The 17,998-nt window shown below is 27.3% G+C and overlaps 1 protein-coding gene across 6 annotated transcripts in view; it reads left to right on the top strand.

Moving 5' to 3' along the window:
- Positions 1-17,998, top strand: part of LOC126908685 (uncharacterized protein MCAP_0864-like) — a 244,180-nt gene that overhangs the window by 209,566 nt on the left and 16,616 nt on the right. For 3 of the 6 annotated variants that reach the window (XM_050690976.1, XM_050690978.1, XM_050690977.1), the window contains exon 5: positions 3,985-4,137. In XM_050690976.1, the coding sequence (XP_050546933.1) occupies positions 3,985-4,137 (153 nt within the window). Of the gene's footprint in view, positions 1-1,689; positions 2,546-2,585; positions 2,677-2,962; positions 3,099-3,230; positions 3,384-3,604; positions 3,722-3,984; positions 4,138-17,998 lie in introns of those variants that run through there. The other 3 variants (XM_050690980.1, XM_050690979.1, XM_050690981.1) reach the window with 3 other exon arrangements.

The raw sequence follows: 17,998 nt of genomic DNA, 5'->3' as shown, positions 1-17,998 counted from the left end.
TTAACATCATTACAAATACACGGTTGCATAGCGTAAGCGCTCTGAAAAAAAAAGTAATCGGTCCAAATTTTTTTTTTTTTTAAAAAGGCACAAAAAATAAATTTGAGTTTCTAATTGAATAATTATAAGTTCAAAAACTGATCTTACTTAATAATTCGGGACAGTCAATATTGTTATTTAAAAGATCATAAATAAATAAGATGTCAGACAATTTACGTCTAACCTCACATAGCTGAATATAAATAGAATCTGCTACTAAAGACATTGAGGCTTTAGAGATCAGTAAATTTAAGCTGAAAGCAATTGGTTTTAAAAATGTAAACTGAACATTTTCAACAAGTTGATCGGTCGAACCCTGACCCCATATTAATGATCCAAATTCTAAATTAGATCTAACCAGGGAGCAATAAAANCATATTAATGATCCAAATTCTAAATTAGATCTAACCAGGGAGCAATAAAGTGTTTTTAGAGCTTGAATATTTTTTAATTCTCTAGTGTTTCTTAATATAAAACCTAGCATTTTAAATGCTTTATTAATAACTATATTTGTGTTAGAAGAAAACGAAATATAACATGAAAAAAGAACACCCAAATCTCTTATTGACTCCACTCGGTTAATTATAATATAATTAATTTTATAATTGAAAACTAAAGGATCTTTTTTTTTTGGTAAAAGAGATATAATTACATTTATTAATATTTATTGGTTATTTAAATAACTATGTAGCCTTTTACATGTTGAGATTTTCGCAATAAACTAGTACGAATCATTATAGGACCCATAAGATCTACACCACACTTATAAAACACACGAAGAACTGGTTCTACGCGGTCTGTTGGTAAATTGCCCATAATGGGCTGAACTACAATTGGCTTTAAACTAAAGCATATTACACATTTTCTAAAAACATCTTGTGCAATACTACGTCCTCCTATAGGCCAATATTTTAGACAAATCGACGCTAACATTGCTTGAGGGCCGCTGTGTAAAAGACTGACGTGTTCGTGTTGAAATGACAACTTAGTAAATGTGCTTTTATGTGGTAAAATAATCGGATGTCACTGATAAATATCAATGGAAACAGCATTTTTTAAATGGCCTCCTACGCGTAAAACACCATTTTTGTTCATAAAAGGTCTAAGATGAATTAATGGACTCTTAGAAGAAACAAAAGGCGTAGGGTAACTCAAATTTTTTATTTCAGAAGAAAAATAATCATTTTATACATGCTTTATCAGTCCTATGTTCGCTTGACTTAATTCACTGACCTCTAAAGACGCTATTTTTCGATCCGATTTACGTCCGGCGTTATAAATAAAACGATAGCAATACGCGATAACACGCAATATTTTCTGATAATTTGAGCATCTATATAATAAGGGAAAATTGTCTTATGTTGTATTCACGACTAAGTTAATAGAATTATAATTTTCAGTACACTTGAATTCAAGTAAAATTAAATTACTTATTGTCTCTGTCGTGGTTTGACATTCCTCACAATTCTTTTGTAACTACTGTGGCCCTGACCACCATAAGGACGACTTTGACAATTCTTCGGAATAAGAACCACGAGATTTTTCATCCGCAGGATTAACTTGCGATTTCATGTGCACCCACTCGGCTCTTGAAGTTATTTCCTGTATTCCGCCAACCCTATGAACGACAAAAGTTTTCCATTTAGCGGAAAATGATGAAATCCAGGCGAGAACAATATTTGAATCAGTATACAAAAATCGTTTACAATAAGCTATTTGAACATTTTCAACCACCTTTTGCGCCAATCGCGCAAGTAAAAGTGCCGCACATAATTCGAGGCGTGTTAAAGACACTGTTTTTATAGGAGCTACCTTAGACTTCGCACAAATAAGACGGACAATATGTTGGCCTTGTTCATTAGTGGTGCATAAATATAACGCTGCTCCATACGCACGAATGGAACTGTTTGAGATGTGGCCCGAAGGAGACAGAATTAAAGTTAAGTATGAAGGCAAAATAGGGTAGAAGATTGTGACCAACTCCTAAGCGGGAAAAATCAACTTTAGATTGCCTCAAACTTTGTTAAATTGTACCGATCAATCACTCCATATCTCTCAAATCTTCCCTGGTCCAATCGTCTTGATCTCCCCCGCAAATCTAATTTGGATTAAAATATTAAAATTAAAATTATGATATTCTAAAATATTTATTCATATTTATTATTATATTATGTTAATTTAAATATTTTATTTACAATAGTTATGTTTTTAGCTTACATTCAGATATATTTTTTTTAATGTGTAGTAAATTATTTTATATTAAAGCCTTTACTATTAATTATAATCGAGAAATATTGGATTTACATTTAATAAACATCGAGAAATCAGTTATATCATCTTATTTAGTCTTTTATCTCCAAAGAAATATTTTGGAAAAAAAATGTTTATTCGTATTATGTTGCCATAGTGATTAACAATTAGTAAACTTTAATAAATTGCATTGAAAAAATTAAACAATAAAAGCTAAATAAAGCTAAGACTTCTCATTAAATATTTATCATGGAAGGTGACTCAATACATGAAATATATCATGAAGAACTATNAAGGTGACTCAATACATGAAATAAATCATGAAGAACTACCTCAAGATAGTATCGACACATATATTAAAGATCTTGAAGATATTATTCAAGAAAAGTAAATTGTTTTATTTTTATATATTATGTTACTTATAATATGTTATGCGAGGCAATAAAATTTTATTTTTACTAATACTTGGCAATAAAAAAAAATAATTCAGAAAATGTATTCAAAATAATTCTCTGCNTTCAGAAAATTTATTCAAAATAATTCTCTGCTTATGTTTAAAAGCTAAAGTTATTCATTTCATTAAATAAATTTATAGAATAAAAATATTGCCATATATTTACTATCAATTCATATAAATTGATTGTATCAATTATTTAAAATTAATATTTTTTAGTGAATTACCCAAAAATTCTCCTAATTGGATAGTTGCTTCATTAGATGATGTTTTTATGTGGATACAAAAACATTTAAACAGATTTTTCAAATCTGATCAAATTTTGTCAACTAAACAGCTTAAAAAACAAATAAAAGTAGGCATCTAATAAATTTTTTTAAAGTTACTATAACAAATTAATATTATTATAAATTATATAAAAACAATGAGGTATACTGAAAATTGTTATTTGTATCTTCATGCACTAATTAATTTACATTAACTTTAGATCACTAAATTAAATGATATGATAAACCATCATAAAAATATACATTCAACTTATGAATATAAATTGAAAAAAAAAATTTTTTTTTATCAAAATACAATTAAAAGCTTAGAGGCAAACATTTCAAAAGTTCTTGAAGATAATAGAAAATCACAGGTAAATTATTTAAAATAAAACTTTATAAAATAGTGTAATTAAAAATCATGTAGCTGTATTTTTTAATAGTATTTATTTATTTATTAAGCTTGAAACTGCAAGTAAAATATCTCATATAAAAATATTAGAAGATAAAATACACTAATATGTACATAACAATAAATATATGAATTAAATTTTTTTAATAATAAAAATTATAATTATACAAAAAATTTTTTCAGGATTCTGTGAAATCATATTCAACCCATGCTACAATGGAGCTAGAAAAAATAAATGATGTAATGAAAGAAATGGAAATAGATACTAAATTTGAGAATAATCAAAAGATGCTACAAAAAGTTAGTATTTTTTTAAAATAAATAATAGGTTTTACAATAATTTTTAGGAGCTTGTACAATAATTGAATATTAATATTTTTTAAATTATTCATAAATGAATTGTATTTATAAATTATGTATACTTTTATTATAATTTATATATAAATATTTTTTTACTAATATGTTCAACATATTATATATTAACAATAGAAGATAAAAATAATGTGTTATAATAAAAATTGTTATTTGTATCTTCTTGCATTAATTACTTACATTAACTTTAGATCACTAAATCAAATGATTTCATAAACCATCTTAAAAATATGCTTTCAACGTATGAATCCGAAGTGGTAGAAAAAGAAAACATTTATATAAATACAATAAAAAGATTTGAGTCAAAAAATGTAAAACTCGTTGAAGAGAATGTGAACTTACTGGTAAATTATTTAAAATTAATCCTTATAATAAAGGTTTAATTAAAAATCATGTAGCTGTATTTCTTAATAGTATTTATTTATTTGTTGTCGTACGTTGGTAGTAGACACAAAAGTTTTACACAAATTAATTAATGTTTATATAAATAGATATATTGACGATGAGTTCGTCGTTCAAGCTCTTCTCGTGTCCTCCCGTTGGATAAAATGATCAGACCCTATAGCTATTTTATTTAAGAAACGTATTAAACACTAAGTCAAAAAGTTAATATCAAAATGTAACACAAAACAAAAATTAAATCGTATAAAGACACTATTGTCCAACTTCCTGACACGTAACTCGACGTTTTTTCGACAAAACGTCCAGACCCTATCTCCCTATACTTTTTATGTTTCCTTTTTATATTCTTTTTCCTACCATTATTAATTTGCTTACCTTGCATTTCCCTTTTATATGGAATTATTATATTGCTTAAGAGTTTAAAAATTGCTTACTACTATTGTAAAGCTTATATTATACTAAAATCGACGTAATTCATTACTTCTTCTGGTAATTACNTAGTTAGACGTTAGGTCTATAGCTATATCTCAATAATTAATTTTTTTACATTTTATTAAAAATATTAATTATTTTTAAATTTTAAATAAAATGTAAAAAAAAAATCTAAGATAGCTATTTTGTAGAGTAGAATTTAAGAAAAATTTTAGTAAAAAATATCTTATTAATATTGAGTAGTAAATATTCTGTAGCGTTTTGAAGTTTGTGAGAATTTACTTTTCAATGTACTTTTGAATGAGAGTGATAAGTAATAATTGCCTTATCTAATTTCTTATCATGGTATTAATGCCAAGTTTGTAATGTATACACATTATCATCATATATATACACAGTAATCATGAAAAGATTTTTTCTTCTGTCCTTTTCTCAATATGTATTTCAATGTTTAATACCATAAAATAATATATGAAAATTCAATTTTTCATAAACTTCAAAATGCTATAGAATATTTACTACTCAATATTAATAAGATATTTTTTACTAAAATTTTTCTTAAATTCTACTCTACAAAATAGCTATCTTAAATTTTTTTTTTTACATTTTATTTAAAATTTAAAAATAATTAATATTTTGAATAAAATGTAAAAAAATTAATTATTGAGATATAGCTGTAGACCTAATGTATAACTATTATTTAAAAAAAATAATCAGCTAAAAATATTAACTGGATCATAAGTTATTTAAGTTGTCAGTGAGTGGTGGGCCACCTTGTATAGTTTTTTTTTTATGCAAATGCCTATGTGTCTTACAAACAAGGTAATAAAAGTTTTTTTTTTTTTTATTATGATACTTAGTAGCATACTATTATATAAGAATTTTTCCCTTATAATGGAATGAGTATTAGTTTGTGTATTATACCAGAGTTAAGTTTTTTTTTCCAAAAAGAAATAAAAAAAAAATAATATTAAAGTTTTTATCCCAGTAATTTTAACTCTACATATGATTTATATAGCCCTCTAATTTACATATCTTTTTTGTTGTTGATTACTGTTGTTGCTTTTATACTTTGTTGAATGGCTTCTTGTTCTTTACGGTTAATTTCTAGTTCGCATAATAGTCTTTTCACTTGTTTTGCTAATTTTTTTGTCTGATTTCTTTGTTTGTGAGTGGGTCATTTCCTCTTGGGTTTTGTTGATTTGTATAAGCTTTTAAATAAATTTAAATAATTTTAAACAATTTAAATAAGTTTAACTTTCTATGCTATATTAATTTTAATTTATATAATATTTATGAAAATCTGTAATCCCCTAGTCAGGTATTTTAAAATAAAATAAAATACAAAACCCTGAATTTTAACACAAAAATAGCAAATTTTTGAATACGGTATTCATTTTTACCATGAAGACAAATCCAGAGGTCAAATTTTTTTTTTTCACATTAAAGTATATTACATAAGCTTTAATTTAAGATATATTTAAAAGTGTCAGTATTTCCGGAATACTTTCAAAAATTAAATTGAAAATATCGTAGTAACAATACGCATGTTTAAAGTTTTGACCCCCCTTGTTAAAGGGGTATGATCCGATTTACAAAAAAAGCGTGCCAGATGAAAGGGGTATATAAATATTTATTATAAAAAAATAATAATATTGATCCATACATTTTTCCAAAAGTTATATAAAATATAAATTAAATAATATAACATATAAAATCGAGATTTTTTTCACGGAAATCGTACGTTTTTCTTTAACTTTGATGTCCGTTTTCACCACGAAGACAAGTCCAGAGGTCAAATTTTTTTTTTTCAAATTAAAGTATATTACATAAGCTTTAATTTAAGATATATATAAAAGTGTCAGTCTTTCCGGAACATTTTCAAAAGTTAAGTTGAAAAAGTTCTACTTTCTATACGCATTTTAAAAGGTTTGCACCCCCCCTGTATAAAGGGAAATGGTCCGATTTTAAAAAAAAGTATGTCGAATGAAAGAAGTATATATAAAGTATTTATCATTAAAGAATAAAGTTGATTCATGCATTTTTTAAAAAGTTATAGCAACATAATGTTAAAAAATGTAAAATATAATATCAAGAATTTTTTCACAAAAATAGCATATTTTTGCATACGGTAGTCATTTTCACCATGAAGACAAGTCCAGAGGTCAAATTTTTTTTTTTCACATTAAAGTATATTACATAAGCTTTAATTTAAGATATATTTAAAAGTGTCAGTATTTCCGGAATACTTTCAAAAATTAAATTGAAAATATCTTAGTAACAATACGCATGTTTAAAGTTTTGACCCCCCTTGTTAAAGGGGTATGATCCAATTTACAAAAAAAGCGTGCCAGATGAAAGGGGTATATAAATATTTATTATAAAAAAATAATAATATTGATCCATACAATATTTCCAAAAGTTATATAAAATATAAATTAAATAATATAAAATATAAAATCGAGAATTTTTTCACGGAAATCGTACGTTTTTCTTTAACTTTGATGACCGTTTTCACCACGAAGACAAGTCTAGAGGTCAATTTTTTTTTTTTCAAATTAAAGTATATTACATACTTTGTTGAATGGCTTCTTGTTCTTTACGGTTAATTTCTAGTTCGCATAATAGTCTTTTCACTTGTTTTGCTAATTTTTTTGTCTGATTTTGTGAGTGGGTCATTTCCTCTTGGGTTTTGTTGATTTGTATAAGCTTTTTTCGATTTCTGGTTTTTGTTTTATTGACAGATACCTCACATTAGCGGGCAGTGTCATTTTCTGTTAAGTGTTTGAGTGTATAATTATAATAAACTTCTAATTTTATTATTTGATCTTTGTATAAACTACCTGATATGGACCCACTTACTAAGACAATGCCATATCATCTAAACATTCCAAATTCAAAATCTATAGTATAAAATTCGTAATTCTTGTCCATATTGTAAAAAGTTGTAGTAAAAGTATAAAAGAGACAGTTGAAAGTTATAAGTTAGTTTAACGAGTTTTACCTGTGAAAAATAAAATTTATTAGCTTAAATTAATGTTAGTGTAGTTTGTATGTTTCATATAAGCAATAAGTTAATATATGATAAGTATTTAGAATTTTCTCCTTGGAACTGGAAGTGACACTAAAAGCATATCCATTTTTATTATTACAGANGTGACACTAAAAGCATATCCATTTTTATTATTACAGAATATATTTTGCAACATATAAAAATTATGACCAGTGATAATATTGTCAGCTATGATAGATATATTATATCCCCAAGAAATTAATCTATAGAAGGTTGTGATATTTGTTTTAAAATGATGTCATTAAAGTACTTCTCTGGATTTGGTATTTGTTTTGTAATGTGAAAATTTGGTATTTTATTTACCCAGTCTCTGTCTAAAATATCTGTTAAGTTTGCAAAATATATTTTTTCACTCTGTACCTCATGGTGTAACTTAAGTGACTGTATATAAGTCCATGATATCGGAATTACACGTCTAATTAAAAATTTTCTTACATTATTCATTTCGCATGGGTATAATTTGGGTATGAGTATTTCATCATTTTTTTAATAATTCTTGATTACATGGTAAGGTTAGTTTTATTAAACCAGGGTAGTTGTAATTGAGTGTTAAGTTAGTTAGAGTAGTGTTATTAGTGTTAAATGTTCGGATGTTTAAAGTTGGGAGACGGTTAGTTATTGCAAATGTACTTATTCCTATTTGTTTAATTATTACAGATTCGTCTTCATGTTGATTAACACATGGAAATAACAATATTTATTAAGTTTATTAAGCGGTAAATTTTTGAAAATAGCTTCTACGCAGTTTGGTGTTAAAGTAATATCAGTTGAACATTTTTGAATGAAACAAAGCACTGTACGGGCGGATCGCAGTCTCTTAAGGATAGACCTGATATCAAACGGTGTTCGTTGTTAACTGAATTGACTGCGATATAAGTTTTTTCTGAATAGATAAGACATATAGAATCGTTAAATTTGAAATTAGTAGGTATATATTTGAATAATTTACAATGTGCAAAGCTCTCTTGTATAGGAATACTTTTACTAATATTTGATTTTTTGAAAATTGGCATTCTGTAATAGGTAAATTGTAATACACTGATAAGTTACTTGTAGGAATTACTAATGCATAACCATCTTTTTTAATAACTTTTTCGAGTTTTATGAGATCAGTATAAAAGATTTCAGAGTTGATTATTCTAGGTGGAATTTTGTGTAATTTACAGTGCAGATGAGTGCTTGAGTCCCTCTCGTTGTTAGTTAAATTTATTAAGGCTATTAATATATCATGAACAACCTCCTGAATACCTAAAAATTTATTTTCAGTTTTGGTGGTTTCTATTAAGTTGTTATTATTGCTTTCATGTTTAATCATCAATTCCTTAAATGAATCTCTTAACATATCAAGTTTTGAATTAGTACTCTTTGCGTAGGAATTAAGTTCTGAGATTATGTTTATTAAATCAGAATGGTCGGAGAAAAATACGTCTTTAAAATTATTAATTTGCTCTTTTAGTACTACTTCATTAGTATAAAATTGCTTAAGTTGTTTGTCAGTAGCCACATTACAACAGAAATGAAAGAAATTTCCAAAAACTTGTACACCCCTTTTTTTCCTTTTGTTAATATTATTAGTAATTTTATTAAACTTTTCAAAAATGTCTAAACTGTTTTCCTTAATGTTTTTGCATACTAGTCTTAACATTTTTAGAGACTCGTCTATAATTTTACAGTAATTAGAATCTTTACTTTCCCAGTAATTTTCGATTAAATAATTATTTTGTTCATTTTCATTCTTTTACTTATCTTTTGGGTATAAATGAAAGGAATACTATTGTCGTATAAATTTGTATCCGGTATTTCATCGAAGAAAGCGACAGAAGTAATAGTTACAGAAAAATTTGCTTCGAGTGATTTTTTAATTTTGATTATTAGTAATATAATTGCAAACAGGAATTTCATCTAAAAAAAAAAATAGAATAACAATGTGCCTATAAAAAAATAGTTTAAAAAAAAAATCGACTATTTCCCATTTTATTTATTGCTATATTATTATTATACATTATAATTAAATATTTTTCTTAAAATAAAACCGAATTTCAAATATTTACAATGAAGTATAAATGCTTACAGTTAATTTTTTATTCTTTGTTATCTGTATCGCGTTCATGGCAAGGTTTGAGTCTTTGTACATGTACTGTGTCAATTCATGTAAATAATTTACATCAGATTTCTTCTCTATTAATTTAAAAGGTCCCCTGTATTTATAAGCTAACTTTTTTGAATTACCTGGTGTTTGAAAATTAAACTTGACAAAGACTTTTTGTCCAGGTAAATAATTTACAGTTTTATGAGTCTTATCGTAGTATTGTTTTTGTTTGTTTTGTTCTATTTCTACTAATTTAGGAATTTCATCTCTTTTATATTGTAACTGTTTTAAGGACTCTACCCTTTGAAAGTTCAATTCTTCGGGCCAAATTTTATTATCAAACGGCTGAGGAGCTTCTACTCCAAACATAAGATAATATTGTGAATATCCCAACCAAGAGTGTAGACAAGTGTTATACGCGAACACTACCATTTTATTATATAATGCCCAATTCTTTTGGTTGTTATTCACATAGTGCGTTAAACTATTGCATATTATTTTATTCGTCAACTCTGTACTCCCATTACTTTGGGGGTGGTATGCTGAACTAAAACTTTGTTTTATTCCTAGTTTCTCATAGACAAATTCTACTTCCTTATTTCTAAATGGAGTCCCTCTGTCGCTAACAAAAATGGAGAAGGTACCGTAAGATGTTATTATATCCATTAAAAAGTCTATTAAAGCTACTCTATCGGCATTAACTATTGCCTTTGCAAAAGCTGTTTTTGTCGAATTGAAAGTCGTTACGATCAAATATTTTTTCCCTTTAAATATAGGTAACGGACCTAGATAATTGAAGCAAAGACAAAAAATAGGTTTTGTTGATTCTAACTGAATAGGTTGTAATAGTCCGGGTTTTTTACCTGTAGGATTTTTAATAAGCTGACAAGACATACAAAATTGAATGAATTTAGATGTGTCCTGTATCATAGTCGGCCATTAATATTTAGTTTTTAATCGGAGTAAGGTTTTACTAATGCCGAAATGTCCGGAAAGAACTGACTCGTGATACGATTTTAATACAACATTAACTAAAGTTTTAGATATTATTATAAATTTTTTATTCCTTTGGTTGACCACTCTTTGAAAAATAATAATTCATTTTTAAAACAATACTTTCTAGATTTTCTTTTGTATTTTGAGTCATTTTCCCCTTTAATTGCTGAAATTATTCCCCCACAAAATTCATCTTTTAATTATTCCTCTTTAATTAAGTCAAGATTTAAAGTGTCAAAGTTAATGTTGTCATTATTATCGTTTTCTAGAATATCAGTAATTTTTAAAGTGTCTATCGAGTCACGCGATAAACAATCTGCTGCTCTATTCCAAGATACCGATTTGTGTTTAATTTCTAAATCGAATTTATGTAATTTAAATATAATAGTTTAAAGCAAAAATTACAGTTGACATTTCGAGTTCGGTTGTTGAGAAATTTTTCTCGCCAACTTTGAGTTTACGGGATGCGAAAGCTATTGGGTGCCTTTTACCGTCAGGGCCTTCTTGTTCTAACATCCCCGAAAATCCCTCTAAAGATGCGTCTGTCGTTACAAACACAGGATAATCATCGTTAAAACGAGCTAGTACTGGTGTTGTAATTATAATTTGTTTTAAAATATCAAAAGCCTCCTGGTGGTTATCCTCCCAAACAAATTTTTTATCTTCTTTAGTTAAGTCCGTTAATGGACTGACAATTTTTGCGAAGTGTTTAATGAATTTCCTTTAATAGCTCGTCAAACCGACTAAAGCTTTGACATATTTTGTTTTATGCGGTACCAGAAATTTTTTTATTACTTCAATATTTTTCTCTAATGACGTAATATCTCTTTCAGAAATGTTGTGTCCTAGCAACTCTCTTTCTGAACTAAAAAATGATCATTTATTTGTTTTAAGTTTAAAGATTTCCTGGTCAAGTCTAACAATAACTTGTTATTGACTTGACAAAGCTTCTTCAAAATCCCCACCAAAACAACACATATCATCTAAGTAGACAATTATTGTTCTTTAAAGATGATAATCACTAAAAACATTATTTATTATTCTTTGAATTTTTAAAACCTTGGGGAATTCTTTTGAATTGATAAAGTCCAAAATCTGTAATAAAACCAGTTTTGTACATGTCTTCATCCTTTATAGGACACTGAAAATAACTTTGTGGTAAGTCAAAGTTAGAAAATATTTAGCTCCCTCAAGACTCCTTAAAAGATCTTGTGACATCGGAGTTGGGTATTTATTACAAATATCTTGTTCATTTAATGTTCTATAGTCTACTAGAAATCTATTCCCTCCCGTATTTCCTTTTGGTGTTATAAATACAGCCGCCGCGTAATTACTTCTGCTCGGCTCAATAATATCAGATTTTATCATTTCGTGAATTAGAAAATTTTTCTTGTTGAGAAGAGGACACGCGATATGGCGTTTGAAAAATTGGTTCATCCGATTTTAACCTTATTTCGCACGGTTCAACATTAGCGCAGCCTATTTTAAGTGGACCTGATGTAAATAAATGTTTAAAACGAGTAATTAATTTTTTTGCTTGTTCGCGCTGAAAACGATTTAAATGGTTAGATATTTTAATAATTGTACCCTGATCGTCTCTCATGTCGTCGTCTAAACCGATACCGTTTTTATTTAAAAAGTTATAATTCTTAAGTACTGACGTAGTTTCTGTTTCGTTCGCGAGCAATTCTCCCATAATAAAACCTTCATGTATAGTACTATGTAGATTTGAAAAATGGTAAACAGTGTCCTCATTCACTTTTTGTATTATTTTAGTTTCTAGTGTCAAGCCTTTCTGCCTACCTAAGCGTTCCGATGGTTTCATTACAGCTAAATCTGTTTTATTTTCTCGCGTCACATCAATCTTTACTTAACTTCTAGTTTTAGGTGCTATTGTTACATTATGAGAAGAAATTAGTTTGTTTGTACACTGTTCCTTAATCTAGCTATACATTCTGAATTTTTATTTTTATTTAATAATTTATTACATATTTTATTGTAATTATAATAAATTTCGTCCATTTTAACTGAATTATTTTGTTTACTAAATTGTATTTCTTTAGANAAGTTATTACATATTTTATTGTAATTATACTAAATTTCGTCCATTTTAACTGAATTATTTTGTTTACTAAATTGTATTTCTTTAGATTTAAAATTACTAATTAATTGATTGTCAATATTAAAATGGTTACCCAATAATAATTTAATATTATACATGCATTAATGAAATATGAATAATTATTTATTTTTAGTTTTAAGTCTATTCTTCCAAACTGTTCTGACTCCGTAATATCAGCTCCTGTAATAATTACTCTATCTTAAGGTTTAATAAGTTTTACATTATCAATTAATGTTAAATCAACACACGAAATATTAGAACCTGTATCTAAAATTGCAATCTTTAAAAACCATTGAATTTGACTTCCTTTGACAAAACTCTACGTTTTCTATCGGCTTCTAATTTTTTATTGAGGTATAGGATATCACTGACTTCCTTGTTTTTCACTAATTTCTTTTTTTATTCTATAAATTTCTTCATTACTTAGTTCTCTACTACCGTAATTCTTTCTAGGATATGGGTTTTTGTCTCTATAATTAGGTCTATAATCTGTGTATTCTTTATTTCACTCATAGCCCTTGTCTCTGTTATACTTACTGTAACTATTACTTCTACGATCTTCATATATACTGACCTGTTAGAATTAATACCTACAACTTGAAAATTTTTTGTCGCATCGCTAAGTCGTTCTATTTCTCGTTTATAGTCCCTATCTCTTCTCTCTAACTTTCTCCTTAAATCTTGAACCTCAAGTTCTCTTTCTTTTGAAAATTTATCTAGTTGAGATATCTGTCTTTTTATAATGTCTGTGTACTCACTGTTACCAGTGGTCCTCTATTGTTTATTCTATACTGCATTAACTTAAACTTTTATCTTCGATGAGAAGCTGAAAAGGTATTGGTTTTACATGATGTTTTTTTTTTTTTTGTCTGTTACCACTTTTTTCAGCTCTCACCGAACGGAATTTCTTTCAACCATTCATCAAAAGATCACAAATCGTATCTAGTCGAAGACATTACCCTTAAAAGTTGAAAAAATTTCCCTCGTTCCCCGTAAATTACAAATTTAAAAATCACTAATTTTCGAAATTTTTAAAAATATTTTTACTAAAAACTGCCATAACTTTTTCAAAAATAAACATGTCAATATAAATTTTTTTTATAGTTGCTTGATGTCTTTATCTAACATTTGGTATATTTTTTTCATATATTTGACCCTTTACCAGCCCACAGGGAGGATTTAAAATGACAACTTTTTCACAAAAAATTAACTTTTTCAACTTAATTTTTGAAAAAGTTCCGGAAAGTCTGACACTTTTATTTATATCTTAAATTAAAGCTAATGTAATGTTCTTTATTATGAATAAAAAAAAAATTGACCTTGAGACTTGTCTTCGTGGTGAAAATGGCTACCGAATACTATTTTTGTGTGAAAATTCTCGATATTATATTTTAAATTTATTACTTTAAATGCTATAACTTTTTAAAAAATGTATGGATCAATACAATTTTTTCATGTGAAGTAGTATTTATACATCTTATATAGAAAGTAAAACTTTTTCAACTTAACTTTTGAAAGTCTTCCGGAAGGTCTGACTCTTTTATATATATGTTAAATTAAAGTCAATGTAATATGTTTTATTATGGAAAGAAAAAATTTCGGACTATATTTTATCAACTTGGTGAAAACAGACATCAAAATTAATAAAAAATTACGATTTTTCTAAAATACTTCTGTTTTATATTTTTAACTTAATAATACTATAACATTTTGGAAAATGTATGGATCAGTAAATTTTTTTTTTTATAGATGCTTGATGTCTTTACCTATCATTTGGTATATTTTTTTTTATAAATCTGACTCTTTATCTGCCCACAGGGTGGGATTTAAAATGACAATTTTTTCACAAAAAATTTATTTTTACACTTCACTTTTGAAAGCGTTGCGAAAAGTCTGACACTTTTATATATATCTTAAAATAAAGCTAATGTACTTTATTATGGAAAAAAAAAATTTCGGACTTTATTTTGTTTTTACGGTGAAGATTTTATATTTTACATTCTAACTTTATAATGCTATAACTTATTGAAAAATGTATAGATCAACACATTTTTTTTATGAGAAATAATATTTTTTAATAATCCCTTTTTCATTCAGGATATTAATAAGGAAATAGTAGATTATGTAGCTTTTGGAATAATTCATCAATATTTTAAAATTAAACACTATCTAAAGATTTGCATCGAAGCGTTTTTTTTTATAGTGATTTTAATCACTGTCAGATAATATTATACTTGATCCAACTATACACGTCAACACTGAGCCGAGAACCCCCTGTGCTGGGTCGGGTTTTAAATTTTTCGAACTACTATTATTGTGTAATGAAATAGCATGCAATACTGATTCTTTTAGTCCTCTTAAAATAAAAGTACATTTATCTTCTTCCCTATTTGTTTACTTAACTGTCTACATAAGTTTTCAATTTCTGTTACATAATTCATAACGGATTCTGACTCTTCCTGCCTACGTTTTTCCAGTTTAATTTTTATTAGAGTTTAATAGCCTATTGGTTGATATTCGTCTAGAAATTTGTTTTTTAATTCCTCATATGTCCAAATTGATTTTTCATTTTCAAAGTTTTCAAAAATTATACTAGCTGTCTCTTTTAAAAATATTGACAAAAATTGTATTTTATCACTCTCACTCCATCTATTAATTTCATTTGCCTTTTCTTACTGCCTGAAAAATTTTCTTACATCCTCAGTACCCGAAAAATAATCTTCTTTTATCAACTAATATCGGTTATTAGACTCCATACTTGTAATATTTAAATTTATTGTTTCTATGCAAATAGTTAATGAATGTAAGTCTAGAATTTTTCTCTATGTTAAGTTATTACGATTACCCGGTGTTTGTTCTTCTTTAAAGGTTCTATTTAAATCGTCTATATCTTCATAAAAATGTTCTTTACCTGAACCCTCTAATTTATTTTGATCACCCGACGAAGCGTTATTAATATTATTATAAAAATGATCCGGTTTTGTAATATCGCTGGTATTCGCGTAAGAATGATTTTTTTCTTCAATAAGGATGTCTAATAACTTTTCACCTATACTTTCAAATTTACCTTCTACACTTGGTTCTACGTTACTCTCTACGACAGGGGTCTATAACTCACGGGCCGCTTGCTGCCCGCCCTGTCATTGTATGCGGCCCGCGATCAAATTTAAAATTAAGCATGTATATTTCGTATTTCTATAAAATTATAACGGCTTAGCCATCGCTATCGGAAATATGCCATAAGATAAATTAAATTACCTACCTAGAGATAAATGTTGGCTGTTGCCTGTTAGTTCGTAATCGATTGTGGAACGAGCATAATACTCGTATATTTGTATAATATGTCGGTCAGTAAAAAACGTACAATCTCAGATGAAAGTCGTGTTTTTCAAGAAAAATGGTCCCATAACTATTTTTTTATTCAAGTTAAAGAAAAGGCAATATGTTTGATTTGTCAAGAATTGATTGCAGTGATGAAAGAGTACAATTTAAAACGACATTATAGTACCAAACATGCAGCAAAATATGATATGATAGTAGGACAACTTCGAATTGACAAACTTGCATTGTTAATGAAAAATATACAAGTTCAGTCTTGAAGTTTAAAAACAGGTCATAAAGACTCAGAAGCCAGTGTCAAAGCTAGTTATATAATAGCACAAAAAATTGCCGCTAAATTGAAGCCGTTCACTGATGGTGAATTTATAAAAGAGTGCATGGAATCGGCTTCTGAAATTTTATGTCCAGCACAAAAACAACTTTTTTCCAAATTGATTTTATCAGGTGTAATTATAGCAAGGCGTATAGAAAAACTAGGAACTAATATTGAGAGTACCCTAAAAGAACGAATTTTTAAATTTATTTTTGATTCGCTGGCCCTTGACGAAAGTACAGATTTATCAGATACAGCTCAATTAGCAATTTTTGTAAGGGGTGTCGATGGTAATTTTAATATTACTAAAAAATTAACCGCACTTTTTCAAATGAAAGGCACAACAAAAAGTTTTGATATTTTTAATGCATTAAAATCGACATTTTACCGTTTTGATATCAAATTAAATAACCTTTCTGGAGTTATAACATATGGAGCTCCATCAATGGTTGGAAAAAATGAAGGGCTCATAGCGCTCATTAATAAGGAAATGGGGGCATGTATAGCATTACAACTGATACAATATCACTGCATTATCCATCAACAAAATTTATGTGCGGAATCTGTTGGTTTTCAAACTATTATGAAAGATGTTGTAAAAATAGTAAATTTTGTCAGATCAAGACCATTGAATCATAGAGAATTTAAAAACTTTCTAAGTGAAATAGACGCTGAACAAGGTGATGTAATCTATTTTACAGATGTTCGTTGGCTCAGTAGAGGGAAAGTTTGAAAAGGGTTTTTGATTTAAGAAAAGAAATTTTTGAATTTGCTGCAAGTAAAGGAAAAATATTTGAACAACTCAATGATTCAGAATAAAAAAATGATTTTGCCTATCTCATGGATTGCACTTGAATGAGTTAAATTTACGATTGCAACGTCAAAACCAATTAATTCATAATTTATTCGATCATATTAAATCTTTCGAAAATAAACTTCTGCTGTGGAAAATCCAGCTAAAAAAAAACCCAGCACAGGGGGGTCGCGGCACAGTGGTGACGTGGCATAGTTGGATCAAGTATAATGATATCTGACAGTGATTAAAATCACTATCAAAAATAAACGCTTCGATGCAAATCTTTAGATAGTGTTTAATTTTAAAAAAATTGGTGTTTTATTCCAAAAGCTACTTGATCTGCTGGTTCCTTATTAATATCTCGATTAAGATAAAGTATGTCGAATGAAAAAGGGTTTATTAAAAAATATTATTTCTCATAAAAAAATTGTGTGAATCCATAAACTTTTCAATAAGTTATAGCATTATAAAGTTAAATGTAATATAAATAATAAAATCGAAAATTTTCACACAAAAATAGCATTCGGTAGCCGTTTTCACCATGAAGACAAGTCCAGAGGTCAAATTTTTTTTTTTCACATTAAAGTATATTACATTAGCTTTAATTTAAGATATATATAAAAGTGTCAGACCTTCCGGAACA

This window comes from Daktulosphaira vitifoliae, unplaced genomic scaffold (assembly GCF_025091365.1).
Source record: "Daktulosphaira vitifoliae isolate Bord-2020 unplaced genomic scaffold, ASM2509136v1 Scaffold_5, whole genome shotgun sequence".
Lineage (NCBI taxonomy): Eukaryota > Metazoa > Arthropoda > Insecta > Hemiptera > Phylloxeridae > Daktulosphaira > Daktulosphaira vitifoliae.
This window is presented reverse-complemented; position numbering and strand designations above follow the sequence as displayed.